This window comes from Nerophis lumbriciformis, linkage group LG27, assembly GCF_033978685.3.
Source record: "Nerophis lumbriciformis linkage group LG27, RoL_Nlum_v2.1, whole genome shotgun sequence".
Classification (NCBI taxonomy): domain Eukaryota; kingdom Metazoa; phylum Chordata; class Actinopteri; order Syngnathiformes; family Syngnathidae; genus Nerophis; species Nerophis lumbriciformis.
The window spans coordinates 33,294,287-33,310,841 of record NC_084574.2 but is presented as its reverse complement, the minus strand read 5'-3'; the positions used below and the strand labels follow the sequence as shown (position 1 = coordinate 33,310,841).

General features: G+C 42.1%; 1 protein-coding gene across 1 annotated transcript in view; it reads right to left on the bottom strand.

Annotated features, from left to right (window-relative positions):
• The window catches only part of LOC133624468 (coiled-coil domain-containing protein 40-like), an 84,884-nt gene extending 69,982 nt beyond the window's left edge, over positions 1-14,902 (bottom strand). Inside the window, exons 1-5 of the mRNA XM_061988040.2 lie at positions 14,795-14,902; positions 13,176-14,167; positions 8,242-8,323; positions 1,371-1,498; positions 969-1,052 (exon numbers count right to left, since the gene is read on the bottom strand). Coding sequence (XP_061844024.2) covers positions 969-1,052; positions 1,371-1,498; positions 8,242-8,323; positions 13,176-14,162 — 1,281 coding nt within the window. The 5' untranslated portion in view covers positions 14,163-14,167; positions 14,795-14,902. The remainder of the gene's footprint in view (positions 1-968; positions 1,053-1,370; positions 1,499-8,241; positions 8,324-13,175; positions 14,168-14,794) is intronic.
• Positions 14,903-16,555: the final 1,653 nt, after the last annotated feature.

Genomic DNA, 16,555 nt, shown 5'->3' with positions numbered 1-16,555 from the left:
GCCGGGGTCCGGGACCGAGGCCCCTTCCCCCGAGAGGGCCCCACCGGGAGCCGTAGCTGAGGCGATCCGCGAGAAGGGCCCGACGCACGTCCAGGGTCACCACCGCGCCCACCGCACCGACACCCCGCCTCGTCCGCCTTCGCCGCGGCTGGCGTCACGCCCAGCAGGTAAGCAGCTTACCTGCCCGCCACCCCCGTGGCCGGGGGCTCGTAACAGGGGTCACTCCGCGCGCAGTGCTCTCACGAAAGGGGTGGGGCTCACCCTGGTTGATATAGACAGCAGCTAGGACGGTGGCCATGGAAGTTGGAACCCGCTAAGGAGTGTGTAACAACCCACCTGCCGAATCAACTAGCCCTGAAAATGGATGGCGCTGGAGCGTCGGGCCCATATACCCGGCCGTCGCCGGCAGCGAGACGCGCTTGGAGGTGCGCTCAGCGCGGCTCCCATATGATTGCGCACTGGTGTGCGTCTGGGTCGTGACAGCGTGGCACGCGAATGTCTCTGCTGCGTTGGATCAGTCTCCTTTCTTTAACAGGCAAAAGCTTTATAACCTCACTAATGCCTTGCATCGTCTATATTAGATATATAACAACGGGCGGGTGCGGGCGGATGGCGGGCGGATGCAGTTCTGATCAAATGTTAGATCGGGTGGATTGCGGATGGTTGACGACTTTCTGATGCGGTTGCGGATGAAATAATTGCCTATCCGCGCATCTCTAGTCCCTAGTGTGTGAATGTTGTCTGTCTATCTGTGTTGGCCCTGCAATGAGGTGGCGACTTGTCCAGGGTGTGACCGAATGCAGCTGAGATAGGCTCCAGCAGCCCCCGCAACCCCGAACGGGGACAAGCAGTAGAAAATGGATGGATATCAGGACATTTAAGTGGACCACATTAGGATATTTAAGTGTTGTTGGCAGCTGTGTCACCATGGCGTGGTATGTGTTAGAATGGACAAATATGTATCTCACCTTTTCCTGCAGTTGCATGGTTAGCCTTTCCAACTCCGTGACAAGTTGATGCTTCAGTGCAGCTTGCTTCTTTGCTATCAGGGGCTGCCGGCAAATACAGAAGAAACATGTGGTTACTTGACTTCGAGAAGCATCGAAATCGCTTATGATGCATTCATGTCAACCCTCGTTGTCATCCCAGTCTATAAACTATAAGAACAATTCGGTAGTTCACACATTTTTAAACTGGTAACTTAAACTCTTGTTAGGTTTGGATGCTTTTTACAATGCAGGTTTAATACATTCAATTGTAACTGCCTCTATCTGTAAGTTCTAGAAAGTGTCTTAACCCTAGCTCTCTGAAAAAACGTATTGTTTTTGCCACAGATAGTTGTAACAAACACAGAATGACAAACTACACACATGTTCAGCATCAAGAACAAGAAATTCTTCCTCTTCTTCCGGATCCATAACTGACTCCTCCTTATCGTTTTCTTCAACTAACGTTGGAAGCGGGGCTGATGACAGTATTCGGGAAATATCTTCCAGCTCTGAAACAAAAAACAGAATATAGGCAGCTTGGACAAAGTCTTCATTAAAAAGTTAACCCCTCTAGGATTTGTGTGTGCTCTTCTTATGGTTCTTCGGCCTGAATTGCCCTGAACCACTGCATCTTTTTTCAGAAAGTTGCAGCGAAAGTTACAATGTTTTGAAGCTAATTCGTCTAAATAACATTGAAGAAGCTTGTGATTGTATGATTTTTTTTTATTTATCAATGTTTTACATAAAGTATTTGAAAAAATCCAACAAATGTGTTTTATTTGCACACAAATAGTTTGGTAAACAAATACTGTATTAATATGTCATACAATTTTATACAAACCCCGTCTCCATATGAGTTGGGAAATTGTGTTAGATGCAAATATAAACGGAATACAATGATTTGCAAATCATTTTCAACTCATATTCAGTTGAATATGCTACAAAGACAAGATAGTTTATGTTCAAACTCATAAACTTTGTTTTTTTTTGCAAATAATAATTAACTTTGAATTTCATGGCTGCAACACGTGCCAAAGTAGTTGGGAAAGGGCATGTTCACCACTGTGTTACATGGCCTTTCCTTTTAACAACACTCAGTAAACGTTTGGGAACTGAGGAAACACATTTTTTAAGCTTCTCAGGTGGAATTCTTTCCCATTCTTGCTTGATGTCCATGGTAACGTTGCTTGGATGGCAACATATGTTGCTCCAAAACCTGTATGTACCTTTCAGCATTTATGGTGCCTTCACAGATGTGTAAGTTACCCATGTCTTGGGCACTAATACACCCCCATACCATCACAGATGCTGGCTTTTCAACTTTGCACCTATAACAATCCGGATGGTTCTTTTCCTCTTTGGTCAGGAGGACACGACGTCCACAGTTTCCAAAAACAATTTGAAATGTGGACTCGTCAGGCCACAGAACACTTTTCCACTTTGTATCAGTCCATCTTAGATGAGCTCAGGCCCAGCAAAGCCGACGGCGTTTCTGGGTGTTGTTGATAAACTGTTTTCGCCTTGCATAGGAGAGTTTTAACTTGCACTTACAGATGTAGCGACCGACTGTAGTTACTGACAGTGGGTTTCTGAAGTGTTCCTGAGCCCATGTGGTGATATCCTTTGCACACTGATGTCGCTTGTTGATGCAGTACAGCCTGAGGGATCGAAGGTCACAGGCTTAGCTGCGTACGTGCAGTGATTTCTCCAGATTCTCTGAACCCTTTGATGATATTACGGACCGTAGATGGTGAAATCCCTAAATTCCTTGCATTAGCTGGTTGAGAAAGGTTTTTCTTAAACTGTTCAACAATTTTCTCACGCATTTGTTGACAAAGTGGTGACCCTCGCCCCATCCTTGTTTGTGAATGACTGAGCATTTCATGGAATCTACTTTTATACCCAATCATGGCACCCACCTGTTCCCAATTTGCCTGTTCTCCTGTGGGATGTTCCAAATAAGTGTTTGATGAGCATTCCTCAACTTTATCAGAATTTATTGCCACCTTTCCCAACTTCTTTGTCACGTGTTGCTGGCATAAAATTCTAAAGTTAAACTTTTTTTTTTTTGCAAATAATCATTATCAGTTTGAACATCAAATATGTTGTCTTTGTAGCATATTCAATTGAATATGGGTTGAAAATGGTTTGCAAATCATTGTATTCCGTTTATATTTACACCTAACACAATTTCCCAACTCATATGGAAACGGGGTTTGTAGATTGCACACGTTGTTTAGCGTGTGCTATTAAGATCTTTGTATCTTCATTAGGTTTTAATAGTCAGAAGAGGTGACACAAATGAAAGAAACGAGAGCGGATGTCAAAAACACATGCTTAGATTTTGATGGACAACGCCCAAACAACTTCACCAGGGAGAGGCAGCGAGGTGGACAAAAAGCATGTGTCTAGCGCAGGGGTGCCCATTATATCGATCGCGAGCTACCAGTCGATGGCGGAGGGCGTGTCAGTCGATTGCCAGCCAGGCATTAAAAAAATAGACCTAAAAATCAGCGGTCATCAATCGCCACTTGATTGACATTCACGGCACCCGAGGGTCTTGTGAGATGACGCTGAAGAAAAAATGACCGACAGAAAGGCGAGAAACACTTTTTTATTTCAACAGACTCTCGCGCCGTACCTGCCGTCAAAACCATACTTGCCAACCCCTCCCGATTTTCCCGGGAGACTCACGAATTTCAGTGCCCCTCCCGAAAATCTCCCGGGGCAACCATTCTCCCGAATTTCTTCCGATTTCCACCCGGACAACAATATTGGGGGCGTGTCTTAAAGGCACTGCCTTTAGCGTCCTCTCTCACCTGAAACCTTCACCCCTTAACAGCCGCATGCTGTCCAGGCGACCGCTTTTCCTCCATATAAACAGCGTGCTGGCCCAGTTACATAATAATGTAGCGTTGGACAGGTTTAACAATGGTCTTTACTCGAAGATGTCAAGAAATGCTGACACGTTGTATGATCTTTTGACTGGTTTAATGATAACGTTAATTTCGAGTACACTCACACACACACACAAGTGAATGCAAGGCATACTTGATCAACAGACATACATGTCACACTGACGGTGGCCATATAAACAACTTTAAAGGCCTACTGAAATGCGATTTTCTTATTTAAACGGGGATAGCAGGGCCATTCTATGTTTCATACTTGATCATTTCTGCGATATTGCCATATTTTTGCTGAAAGGATTTAGTAGAGAACATCGACGATAAAGTTTGCAACTTTTGGTCGCTGATAAAAAAGCCTTGCCTGTACCGGAAGTAGCAGACGAGTAGCGTGACGTCACAGGTTGGGGAGTTCCTCACATCTGCACATTGTTTACAATCATGGCCACCAGCAGCAAGAGCGATTCGGACCGAGAAAGCGACGATTTCCCCATTAATTTGAGCGAGGATGAAAGATTTGTGGATGAGGAAAGTGAGAGTGAAGGACTAGAGGGCAGTGTGAGCGATTCAGATAGGGAAGATGCTGTGAGAGGCGGGTGGGACCTGATATTCAGCTGGGAATGACTAAAACAGTAAATAAACACAAGACATATATATATATACTCTATTAGCCACAACACAACCAGGCTTATATTTAATATGCCACAAATTAATCCCGCATAACAAACACCTCCCCCCTCCCGTCCATATAACCCGCCAATACAACTCAAACATCTGCACAACACACTCAATCCCACAGCCCAAAGTACCGTTCACCTCCCCAAAGTTCATACAGCACATATATTTCCCCAAAGTTACATACGTGACATGCACATAGCGGCACGCACGTACGGGCAAGCGATCAAATGTTTGGAAGCCGCAGCTGCATGCGTACTCACGGTACCGCGTCTGCGCATCCAACTCAAAGTCCTCCTGGTAAAAGTCTCTGTTGTCCCAGTTCTCCACAGGCCAATGGTAAAGCTTGACTGTCATCTTTCGGGAATGTGAACAATGAAACACCGGCCATGTTTGTGTTGTTGCAGCCGCCCGCAATACACCGCTTCCCACCTACAGCTTTCTTCTTTGCTGTCTCCATTGTTCATTGAACAAATTGCAAAAGATTCACCAACACAGATGTCCAGAATACTGTGGAATTTTGGGATGAAAACAGACGACTTAATAGCTGGCCACCATGCTGTCCCAAAATGTCCTCCACAATCTGTGACGTCACGCGCTGGCGTCATCATACCGAGACGTTTTCAGCAGGATATTTCGCGCGAAATTTAAAATTGCACTTTAGCAAGCTAACCCGGTCGTATTGGCATGTGTTGCCACGTTAAGATTTTATCATTGATATATAAACTATCAGACTGCGTGGTCGGTAGTAGTGGGTTTCAGTAGGCCTTTAACACTGTTACATATATGCGCCACACTGTGAACCCACACCAAACAAGAATGACAAACACATTTCGGGAGAACATCTTCACCGTAACACAACATAAACACAACAGAACAAATACCCAGAACCCCTTGCAGCACTAACTCTTACGGGACGCTACAATAACATCTACGGCTTTTGGAGCTCAGTGCACAACCGCACACACAACAAGAAGGAGACGAAGCAGAAGAACGAAGAAGAGACATGGCGACGACGAGTACGAAGAAGAAGTACGCTTGCAAGTTCCAAAATGATTGGGAAAAAAATCATTGAATTTCATCCAGGACAGCTCGAAGGGGAAGGGGTATGCTGCCTGCACCTCAACCCCGTCCCCAACCCTCCTCTCCCCCATCTCCCGAATTCGGAGGTCTCAAGGTTGGCAAGTATGGTCAGAACTCTAAAGACCGACTGCACAGTTCCGATCTTCACAATAAAAGCGCTGCTTCATCCTGCCTGCGCTAACAAAATAAGAGTATCAGAAAACTAGCAAGCTACGGAGTTTGCCCCCAATGTATTTCTTGTAAAGTGTATAAAAAGGAATATGAAAGCTGGACAAATAAGATCCCAAAAACCAACCACTTTCATGTGGTGTTGGACAGAAAGGAGGACTTTTTTTCTCCTCCGTTTGAAAATGTGGACGTTATCATCACTACTGTCTGATTCCAATCAATGCAAGTCATCAGAATCAGGTAATACGTAATTGTCATGTCTGTGTGATCATGTTTTGTTTTAGTAATGCACTTTTGTTTTGTTTTGTCACCATAGCAACCATTAGTTTTCACCTGTCACATCACGCACCTGTTTCACGTTTTGAGTCACGCACCTGTTTTCGTTAATCATGTCTATAGTATTTAAGTTCATTGTTTTCAGTTTGTCGTTCTGACGACGTCCCCGCATTTATGCTTCTACACACTCTCCACACCCTTATGACCCTTGCTGCTCTTTTTTCATGCCGGTTCCATGCCAAGTAAGTTTTTGTTTATTAAGCCACAGTTAAGTGTTTTTGTTGTTCATAGCTTCTGCATTTGTGCAAGTATTGTTTTCATAGCCACTGTGCGCGCTTTTCGTTTGTACTTTTTTTTGATATATTAAATAAATAATGTACTCACATTCCCGTCTCGCCCGAGCCAACTTTCCGTTGCATCCCGGAAAAGCAAACACCCAGGACCAAGTCTTGACACTTATATTCTTGTCTTCATGAAAAAAAGGTGTTAAACATGCTTGTATTATCATTAAACGCCTTTAACTTGTTAACAAAAACGTCTCTTTCATAGATAAATAATATAAATTATATATATGAATGAGGTAGATCTCCTCGACTTGGTCAATTGAAAAGTAGAGCTCGCCTGCAGAAAAATTGTGTGCACCCCTGGTCTAGCGGGACTATCCAGAGAAAGGGTGCCAGACTTTGTAAGGCAAAGTCTTTTCTGAAGCTTCGGTATTGCAACTATTTGTCCCATTTGTAGAAGAAAGTATTAATCTTCAATTCTAGTGTCCTCACCTTTGTTTTGACAAGCCATGAGAACAAAAAAGACCCTAGGACAGGGGTCGGCAACCTTTACCAGTCAAAGAGCCATTTTGACCGGTTTTACAAATTATAGAAAACAATGGGAGCTGCAAAATTTTTTGGAAATTGTAAATGAAATAACACCGTATACAAAGTTTTTTATTTGCTTTGTATAAACCAGGGGTCTCAGACACGCTGCCCACACCTTTATGTGGAATTTGAAAGCTGGTGCGGCACACGGGTTTTAAATGAATGGCTCAACGTCATGCGCGACGTGATGGTACAGCATATAGCACCCACTACAGCCAGTGTGCCTGATCAACCACCCTTTATATGGGGCTTCCGCTTGCTCACGTAGGTGACAGCAATGCATACTTGGTCAACAACCACACAGGTCACACTGACGGTGGCGGTATAAAAAAAACAAAAAAAAACTTTAACACTCTTACTAATAATGCGCCACACTGTGAACCCACACCAAACAAGAATGACAAACAAATTTCGGGAGAACATCTGCACCGTAACACAACATAAACACAACAGGACAAATACCCAGAATCCCATGCAGCCCTAACTCTTTCGGGATACATTATACACCCCCCGCTACCAAACCCCGCCCACCTCAACCGACGCACAGAGAGGGGAGAGGGGCGGGGGGGGGGGGGGGGGGGGGGGGGGTGAGTCAGGGCTGCATGGGATTCTGGGTGTTTGTTCTGTTGTGTTTATGTTGTGTTAAGGTGCAGATGTTCTCCCGAAATGTGTTTGTCATTCTTGTTTGGTTTTGGTTCAAAGTGTGGCGCATTATTAGTAAGAGTGTTAAAGTTGTTTTCTATGACCACCGTCAGTGCAACCTGTGTGGCTGTTGACCAAGTATGCCTTGCTGTCACGTACGTGTGCAAGCAGAAAATGTATATTGTATAACAAGTGTTGGGCTGGCACGCTGTTAATACAGATTGTAGAGAGCGCCAAATGTTGTACCATCATGGCACGCCCTTATTATAGCTGTAAGGGTGAAAATCGGTGAATATTAATTTTATAATAATTTTCTGCGAGAGGCACAAAAATCCGGAAGTCTCACGGGAAAATTGGGGGGGTTCAGCAAGTGAGCTGCTGAGCCGCATCAGAGTGATCAAAGAGTCGCATGCGGATCCGGAGCCGCGGGTTGCCGACCCCTGCCCTAGGAGGACTTCGCCCCTTAAAATGGAAAACCCAAACATGGTGAAAATTATGATTGGTCAAAATGTGCAGGGAAGTTGGGGGGATTGGAGAAAGTTTGTGGCAAATGGCCGAACTTGCATTATTTGGCCCGATCGCAACATTGCAAATTCCAGAAAGATCTGAAAAGTCATTATGAAAACAGACCAGTATTTGTGGTTCCTCCAGCTCCTTGGTCAGCATCAAGCTGTCGGCTCAAATCATCTGCAGGTTCTGATCTCGGCTCATCCTGTGAGAACGATCGCAAAAGAACATCTAATAACTGATCATAACGCCAATGCGAGCCATGATGCCTTTGCTTCCAAAAGTATTTGTTCTATTTGACTGTAAGGTCAACTTCATGCTAAATTAAAGATGAACATTTTAGTACAAATTGTGTGTGAACGCTGAAGAGCTGAAACTGGTTTCAAATACTGGGGAATACAATGTGGAATTAGAAAAAAAAAACATTTAGCAGCCTGGGATGTTTTGATTGGGTAAATGGAAAAATACTGTTCCGTTCTTGGACATTTGTAGGCCAAGGATCCAAGGAAAACCTGGAATTGCGTAATGCAGAAAATAGATGTCGGATTCCCAATGAGCTAAATATTTTAGTGTTTGAATTGTTTTAATCAGTTGAGGGATGTGAAAGTACTTAGAATTCTTGAAGGGGAACTGCATTTTTTTTTCGAATGTTGCCTATCGTTCACAATCATTATGAAAGACACAACAACGGATAGATTTTTTTTAATGCATTCTAAATATTAAACAAATGTAAATAAAAGACTGCTTACAGTGCCCATAAAATCCAAAAAATAAACATTCACAAAGCGTCAACAATACTCACATTTCGTGACTTGAATATTATAGTAATGGTATTAGTGATATTGTTATTATAAGCGCTAACGCAGACTATTTATAGCGGCGCCGTGATCACTTCTGTCTGTCCCTATGTTTACATCATCTTAGAGTGGTCTGCTGTTTCCTCGCTTCCCTGCTCCTTGGATGTTTATTGTAGATCATAAATCGTGCCTCTCACCTAGGAAGTAGATGGCTGAGGATAAAATCCAACAAGTTGGGACACATTGACAGTCATTTTAGACCTGGAACTGGTGAGAACGACACAAAAAGATGCTTGGTACCCCCACCCTGTTCTTTGCAAAAATTATGAGACATTCTTCATCTAAATGAGAATATATGAACATCCTGGCAGTCAGTAGTCTAATGACAGCAGACAGTGTAGAGTAAGTTATGTTTTATTATGTTTGTTAACTCTCATAAAGTCTGCTGTGAGTAATAATCAGTCATGAACAAACAAAAGCCAGCGTTGTGATGCGTTTTGAAAATTAATGTGTCGCATATTCCTGAAATTAAATATTATTACAAATGTGCCATACATTACATACAAACCCCGTTTCCATATGAGTTGGGAAATTGTGTTAGATGTAAATATAAACGGAATACAATGATTTGCAAATAATTTTCAACCCATATCAGTTGAATATGCTACAAAGACAACATATTTGATGTTCAAACTGATAAACTTTTTTTTTTTTCGCAAATAATCATTAACTTTAGAATTTGATGCCAGCAACAAGTGACAAAGAAGTTGGGAAAGGTGGCAATAAATACTGATAAAGTTGAGGAATGCTCATCAAACACTTATTTGGAACATCCCACAGGTGAACGGGCAAATTGGGAGCAGGTGGGTGCCATGATTGGGTATAAAAGTAGATTCCATGAAATGCTCAGTCATTCACAAACAAGGATGGGGCGAGGGTCACCACTTTGTCAACAAATACGTGAGCAAATTGTTGAACAGTTTAAGAAAAACCTTTCTCAACCAGCTATTGCAAGGAATTTGGGGATTTCACCATCTACGGTCCGTAATACCATCAAAGGTTTCAGAGAATCTGGAGAAATCACTGCACGAAAGCAGCTAAGCCTGTGACCTTTGATCCCTCAGGCTGTACTGCATCAACAAGCGACATCAGTGTGCAAAGGATATCACCACATGGGCTCAGGAACACTTCAGAAACCCACTGTCAGTAACTACAGTTGGTCGCTACATCTGTAAGTGCAAGTTAAAACTCTCCTATGCAAGGCAAAAACCGTTTATCAACAACACCCAGAAACGCCGTCGACTTCGCTGGGCCTGACCTCATCTAAGATGGACTGATACAAAGTGGAAAAGTGTTCTGAGGCCTGACGAGTCCACATTTAAAATTGTTTTTGGAAACTGTGGACGTCGTGTCCTCCGGACCAAAGAGGAAAAGAACCATCCGGATTGTTATAGGCGCAAAGTTGAAAAGCCAGCCCAAGACATGGGTAACTTACACATCTGTGAAGGCGCCATTAATGCTGAAAGGTACATACAGGTTTTGGAGCAACATATGTTGCCATCTAAGCAACGTTACCGTGGACGCCCCTGCTTATTTCAGCAAGACAATGCCAAGCCACATGTTATATCAACGTGGCTTCATAGTAAAAGAGTGCGGGTGCTAGACTGGCCTGCCTGTAGTCCAGACCTGTCTCCCATTGAAAATGTGTGGTGCATTAAGAAGCCTAAAATACCACAACGGAGACCCCCGGACTGTTGAACAACTTAAGCTGTACATCAAGCAAGAATGGGAAAGAATTCCACCTGAGAAGCTTAAAAAATGTGTCTCCTCAATTCCTAAACGTTCACTGAGTATTGTTAAAAGGAAAGGCCATGTAACACAGTGGTGAACATGCCCTTTCCCAACTACTTTGCCACGTGTTGCAGCCATGAAATTCTAAGTTAATTATTATTTGCAAAAAAAAATTAAGTTATGAGTTTGAACATCAAATATGTTGTCTTTGTAGTGCATTCAATTGAATATGGGTTGAAAAGGATTTGCAAATCATTGTATCCCGTTTCTATTTACATATAACACAATTTCCCAACTCATATGGGAACAGGGTTTGTATATGCTTACATCATATGCATATATGTAAAAAAAAAAGTATATATATATATATATATATATACCGATATATATATATATATATATATATATATATATATATATATATATATATATATATATATATATATATACAGGTAAAAGCCAGTAAATTAGAATATTTTGAAAAACTTAATTTATTTCAGTAATTGCATTCAAAAGGTGTAACTTGTACATTATATTTATTCATTGCACACAGACTGATGCATTCAAATGTTTATTTCATTTAATTTTGATGATTTGAAGTGGCAACAAATGAAAATCCAAAATTCCGCGTGTCACAAAATTAGAATATTACTTAAGGCTAATACAAAAAAGGGATTTTTAGAAATGTTGGCCAACTGAAAAGTATGAAAATGAAAAATATGAGCATGTACAATACTCAATACTTGGTTGGAGCTCCTTTTGCCTCAATTACTGCGTTAATGCGGCGTGGCATGGAGTCGATGAATTTCTGGCACTGCTCAGGTGTTATGAGAGCCCAGGTTGCTCTGATAGTGGCCTTCAACTCTTCTGCGTTTTTTGGGTCTGGCATTCTGCATCTTCCTTTTCACAATACCCCACAGATTTTCTATGGGGCTAAGGTCAGGGGAGTTGGCGGGCCAATTTAGAACAGAAATACCATGGTCCGTAAACCAGGCACGGGTAGATTTTGCGCTGTGTGCAGGCGCCAAGTCCTGTTGGAACTTGAAATCTCCTTCTCCATAGAGCAGGTCAGCAGCAGGAAGCATGAAGTGCTCTAAAACTTGCTGGTAGACGGCTGCGTTGACCCTGGATCTCAGGAAACAGAGTGGACCGACACCAGCAGATGACATGGCACCCCAAACCATCACTGATGGTGGAAACTTTACACTAGACTTCAGGCAACGTGGATCCTGTGCCTCTCCTGTCTTCCTCCCGACTCTGGGACCTCGATTTCCAAAGGAAATGCAAAATTTGCATGGTTGGGTGATGGTTTAGGGTGCCATGTCATCTGCTGGTGTCGGTCGATTTTCAAGTTCCAACAGGACTTGGCGCCTGCACACAGCGCAAAATCTACCCGTGCCTGGTTTACGGACCATGGTATTTCTGTTCTAAATTGGCCCGCCAACTCCCCTGACCTTAGCCCCATAGAAAATCTGTGGGGTATTGTGAAAAGGAAGATGCAGAATGCCAGACCCAAAAACGCAGAAGAGTTGAAGGCCACTATCAGAGCAACCTGGGCTCTCATAACACCTGAGCAGTGCCAGAAACTCATCGACTCCATGCCACGCCGCATTAACGCAGTAATTGAGGCAAAAGGAGCTCCAACCAAGTATTGAGTATTGTACATGCTCATATTTTTCATTTTCATACTTTTCAGTTGGCCAACATTTCTAAAAATCCCTTTTTTGTATTAGCCTTAAGTAATATTCTAATTTTGTGACACACGGAATTTTGGATTTTCATTTGTTGCCACTTCAAATCATCAAAATTAAATGAAATAAACATTTGAATGCATCAGTCTGTGTGCAATGAATAAATATAATGTACAAGTTACACCTTTTGAATGCAATTACTGAAATAAATCAAGTTTTTCAAAATATTCTAATTTACTGGCTTTTACCTGTATATATATATATATATATATATATATATATATATATATATATATATATATATATATATAAAACCTTAATGGAGGTGTTTGGATGTTTTTTAAGGGCTATATAGGCAGAATTGCACGGCTCTCATACGCTCTATAGTAAGTAGACTTTTGACCGCATTTATTTTAATATTTAGAATGAATTAAAAAAACATTTCATCGTCATGTCTCCCATAACGATTGTAAACAATAAGCAAAATTCCTCCCAAAAAAGTGCAGTTCCTCCTTAAGATCGAAGAAAATTTCTGTTTGGGAGAATATGGAATTTGGGAAAAAGTGAGAATTTTGGGCACGTGGGGGTAAATGTGACATTGGTCTTAAATGAGCTGAACATTTTGACAGTGTGTGGAATGATATCAATGGTTGAACAATGTGGAAGGAGGCGAGTGAAATAGAGAAGTGCTCTTCAGCATTCACCTAATTAGTCAAAAAATGTCAAAAGCAATTATATCTATTATTTGTTAAAAAAGCAAAAGAAAAAACACATTTACCTGGAGTAAAAGATGCACATATTGCTGCTCTTCTATTCTTTCTTCTGCAGCTTTCATTCTCTCCACACCTTTTAACTGGTCCTCAGCATTTTCCACAACTTCTAACTGGTCTTCAACGCTCTCCACATCTCCTAGCTGGTCTCCAGTGTTCTCCGCACCTCCTGAAAGGTCCTCAACGTTCTCCACATCTCCTAGCTGGTCTCCAGCGTTCCACACACCTCCTAACAGGTCTTCAGGATGCTCCACAACTTCTAACTGGTCTTCAGCATTCTCCACAACTTCTAACTGGCCTTCAAAGTTTTCCACACTTCCTAACTGGTATTCAAAGTTATCTACATCTTCCAACTGGTCTTCAAAGTTCTCCACGCCTAACTGGTTTCCAGCATTCCCCACACCTTCTAACTGGTCTTCAGTATTCTCCACAACTTCTGACTGGTTATCAACATGCTCCACACCTAACTGATCAACATCGTTCTCCACAACTTCTAACTGGTCTTCACCATTATCCACACTTTCTAACTGGTCTTCAAAGTTTTCCACACTTCCTAACTGGTCTTCGAAGTTATCCACACCTTCCAACTGGTCTTCAAAGTTCTCCACACCTAACTGGTTTTCAGCATTTCCAACACCTTCTAACTGGTCTTCAACATTATCCACACTTCCTAACTGGTCTTCACCATTATCCACACTTCCTAACTGGTCTTCACCATTATCCACACTTCCTAACTGGTCTTCACCATTATCCATACTTCCTAGCTGGTCTTCAAAGTTTTCCACTCCTTCCAACTGGTTTTCAAAGTTTTCCACTCCTTCCAACTGGTCTTCAAAGTTTTCCACTCCTTCCAACTGGTCTTCAAAGTTTTCCACTCCTTCCAACTGGTCTTCAAAGTTCTCCACACCTTCTGACTGGTTCTCAGCATTCCCTACACCTTCTAACTGGTCTTCAGCATTTCCCAAACTTCCTGACTGGTCGTCAGCATCCTCCATCGGGACTAAAAAGAAGGTAGACACATTGTAAACACTATGAACAGAAACAAAAAGCTACAGTATTTACGCTACAGTAAACCTGCTCAGTGGCCTTGTGGTCAGAGTGTCCGCCCTGAGTTCGGTAGGTTCTGAGTTCAAACCCCGGCCGAGTCATACCAAAGACTATAAAAATGGGACTCATTACCTGTTTGGCACTCAGCATCGAGGGTTGGAATTGGGGGGTTAAATCACCAAAATGATTCCCGAGCGTGGCCACCGCTGCTGCTCACTTCTCTCCTCACCTCCCAGGGGGTGGAACAAGGGGATGGATCAAATGCAGAGGGTAATTTCACCACACCTAGTGTGAGTGTGCCAATCGTTGGTACTTTAACTTTAACTTTAACTTTATTGCCAATAAAAGAACGGAGATACGGGGTGCAATGCTAGGTACATTTGTAAGATCAGATTTTTCAGTACGGAACATCTTCCATCGTAAACTACAATGGCCTTTGGTGTTCATAAATATTCTCTTCATAAAATTCCAAATTGTGATTTATTTTAGCTCCACAAAGGCAAGAAAGCACCCGAGATTGTAATTGTCAGAATGATACACACAAAGAAACAATATATAAATATTAAAACTTAGTACTTACCAGTCTGTTTTCTGTTGGTTTACGTTTGATGTGTGTTTTAACTGTTCGTAGTTGCCAAGTGACATACGATACTACACAATGTCACATTTTAAAAGAGTGACATCATAAAGAAGTACAACACCACTGACCTTTGAACGTGTGACATTTAGCAGAAATCACACAACAAGAACTCACCTCAGCATGCATACTTTTTTGAAATAATCGGCAAGTAATAGTGTTTAAATATGTCAATGTTATAACTAGGGATGTCCGATAATGGCTTTTTGCCGATATCCGATATTCCGATATTGTCCAACTATTTAATTACCGATACCGATATCAACCGATACCGATATCAACCGATACCAATATCAACCGATATATACAGTCGTGGAATTATACACATTATTATGCCTAATTTGGACAACCAGGTATGGTGAAGATAAGGTACTTTTTTTTTTTAATTAATAAAATAAAATAAGATAATAAATTAAAAACATTTTCTTGAATAAAAAAGAAAGTAAAACAATATAAAAATAGTTACCGTATTTTCCGCACCATAAGGCGCCCTGGGTTATAAGCCGCGCCTTCAATGAACGGCATATTTCAAAACTTTGTCCACCTATAAGCCGCCCCGTGTTATAAGCCGCATCTAACTGCGCTAAAGGAATGTCAAAAAAAACAGTCAGATAGGTCAGTCAAACTTTAATAATATATTAAAAACCAGCGTGATGTGGGCGCGCATGGAGTCGTATATCAACATGGACGGAGCTGCGTGAAAAAAGCCACCCGGCCTCTTCGCGTAAACTTACCTTAACCACTCGCTCATCTTTTCTTCATCCATCCATCCCTTCGAGTTAGCTTTTATGATGACGCCGGCTGGAAAGGTCTCTTTTGGCAAGGTCTTCCTTTTGAATATCACCATGGGTGGAAGTTTCTGGCCATTAGCATGGCAAGCTAGAACCACAGTGAAGGATGACTTCTCATTCCCTGTGGTGCGAATATTCACCGTACGTGCTCCCGTTGTATCCACAGTGCGGTTCACAGGAATATCAAAAGTCAGTGGAACCTCGTCCATGTTGATAATGTTCTCTGGCCGGATCTTTTTTTCAGCTATCTTGTTTTTACAATATGCACGGAAAGTAGCCAGCTTTTCTTGAAAGTCTTTAGGCAGTTGCTGTGAAATAGTAGTCCGTGTGCGGATGGAGAGATTGCGTCTTTTCATGAACCGGAAACCTGTCGCTTAGTAGGAGCCATTTTGTGGTCTTTACAGATGTAAACACACAAAGGAAATGAAACGTAATATCCGCACGCTTCTTCTTCTACGCGGGCGGGTGGTTGCTTACAGTAGAAGAAGAAGCGCTTCCTGTTCTATGGGGGCGGGTGCTTACCTTGGCGGTTGCTTGCGTAGAAGAAGAAGCACTTCCTCTTCTACGGGGAAAAAAGATGGCGGCTGTTTACCGTAGTTGCGAGACCGAAACTTTATGAAAATGAATCTTAATATTAATCCATATATAAAGCGCACCGGGTTATAAGCCGCACTGTCAGCTTTTGAGTAAATTTGTGGTTTTTAGGTGCGGCTAATAGTGCGGAAAATACGGTACATAGAAACTAGTAATTAAAGAAAATTTGTAAAATTAACTGTTAAAGGTCAGTACTATTAGTGGACCAATCATGTGTGCTTACGGACTGTAACTCTTGCAGACTGTATTGATATATATTGATATATAATGTAGGAACCAGAATATTAATAACTGAAAGAAACAACCCTTTTGTGTGAAT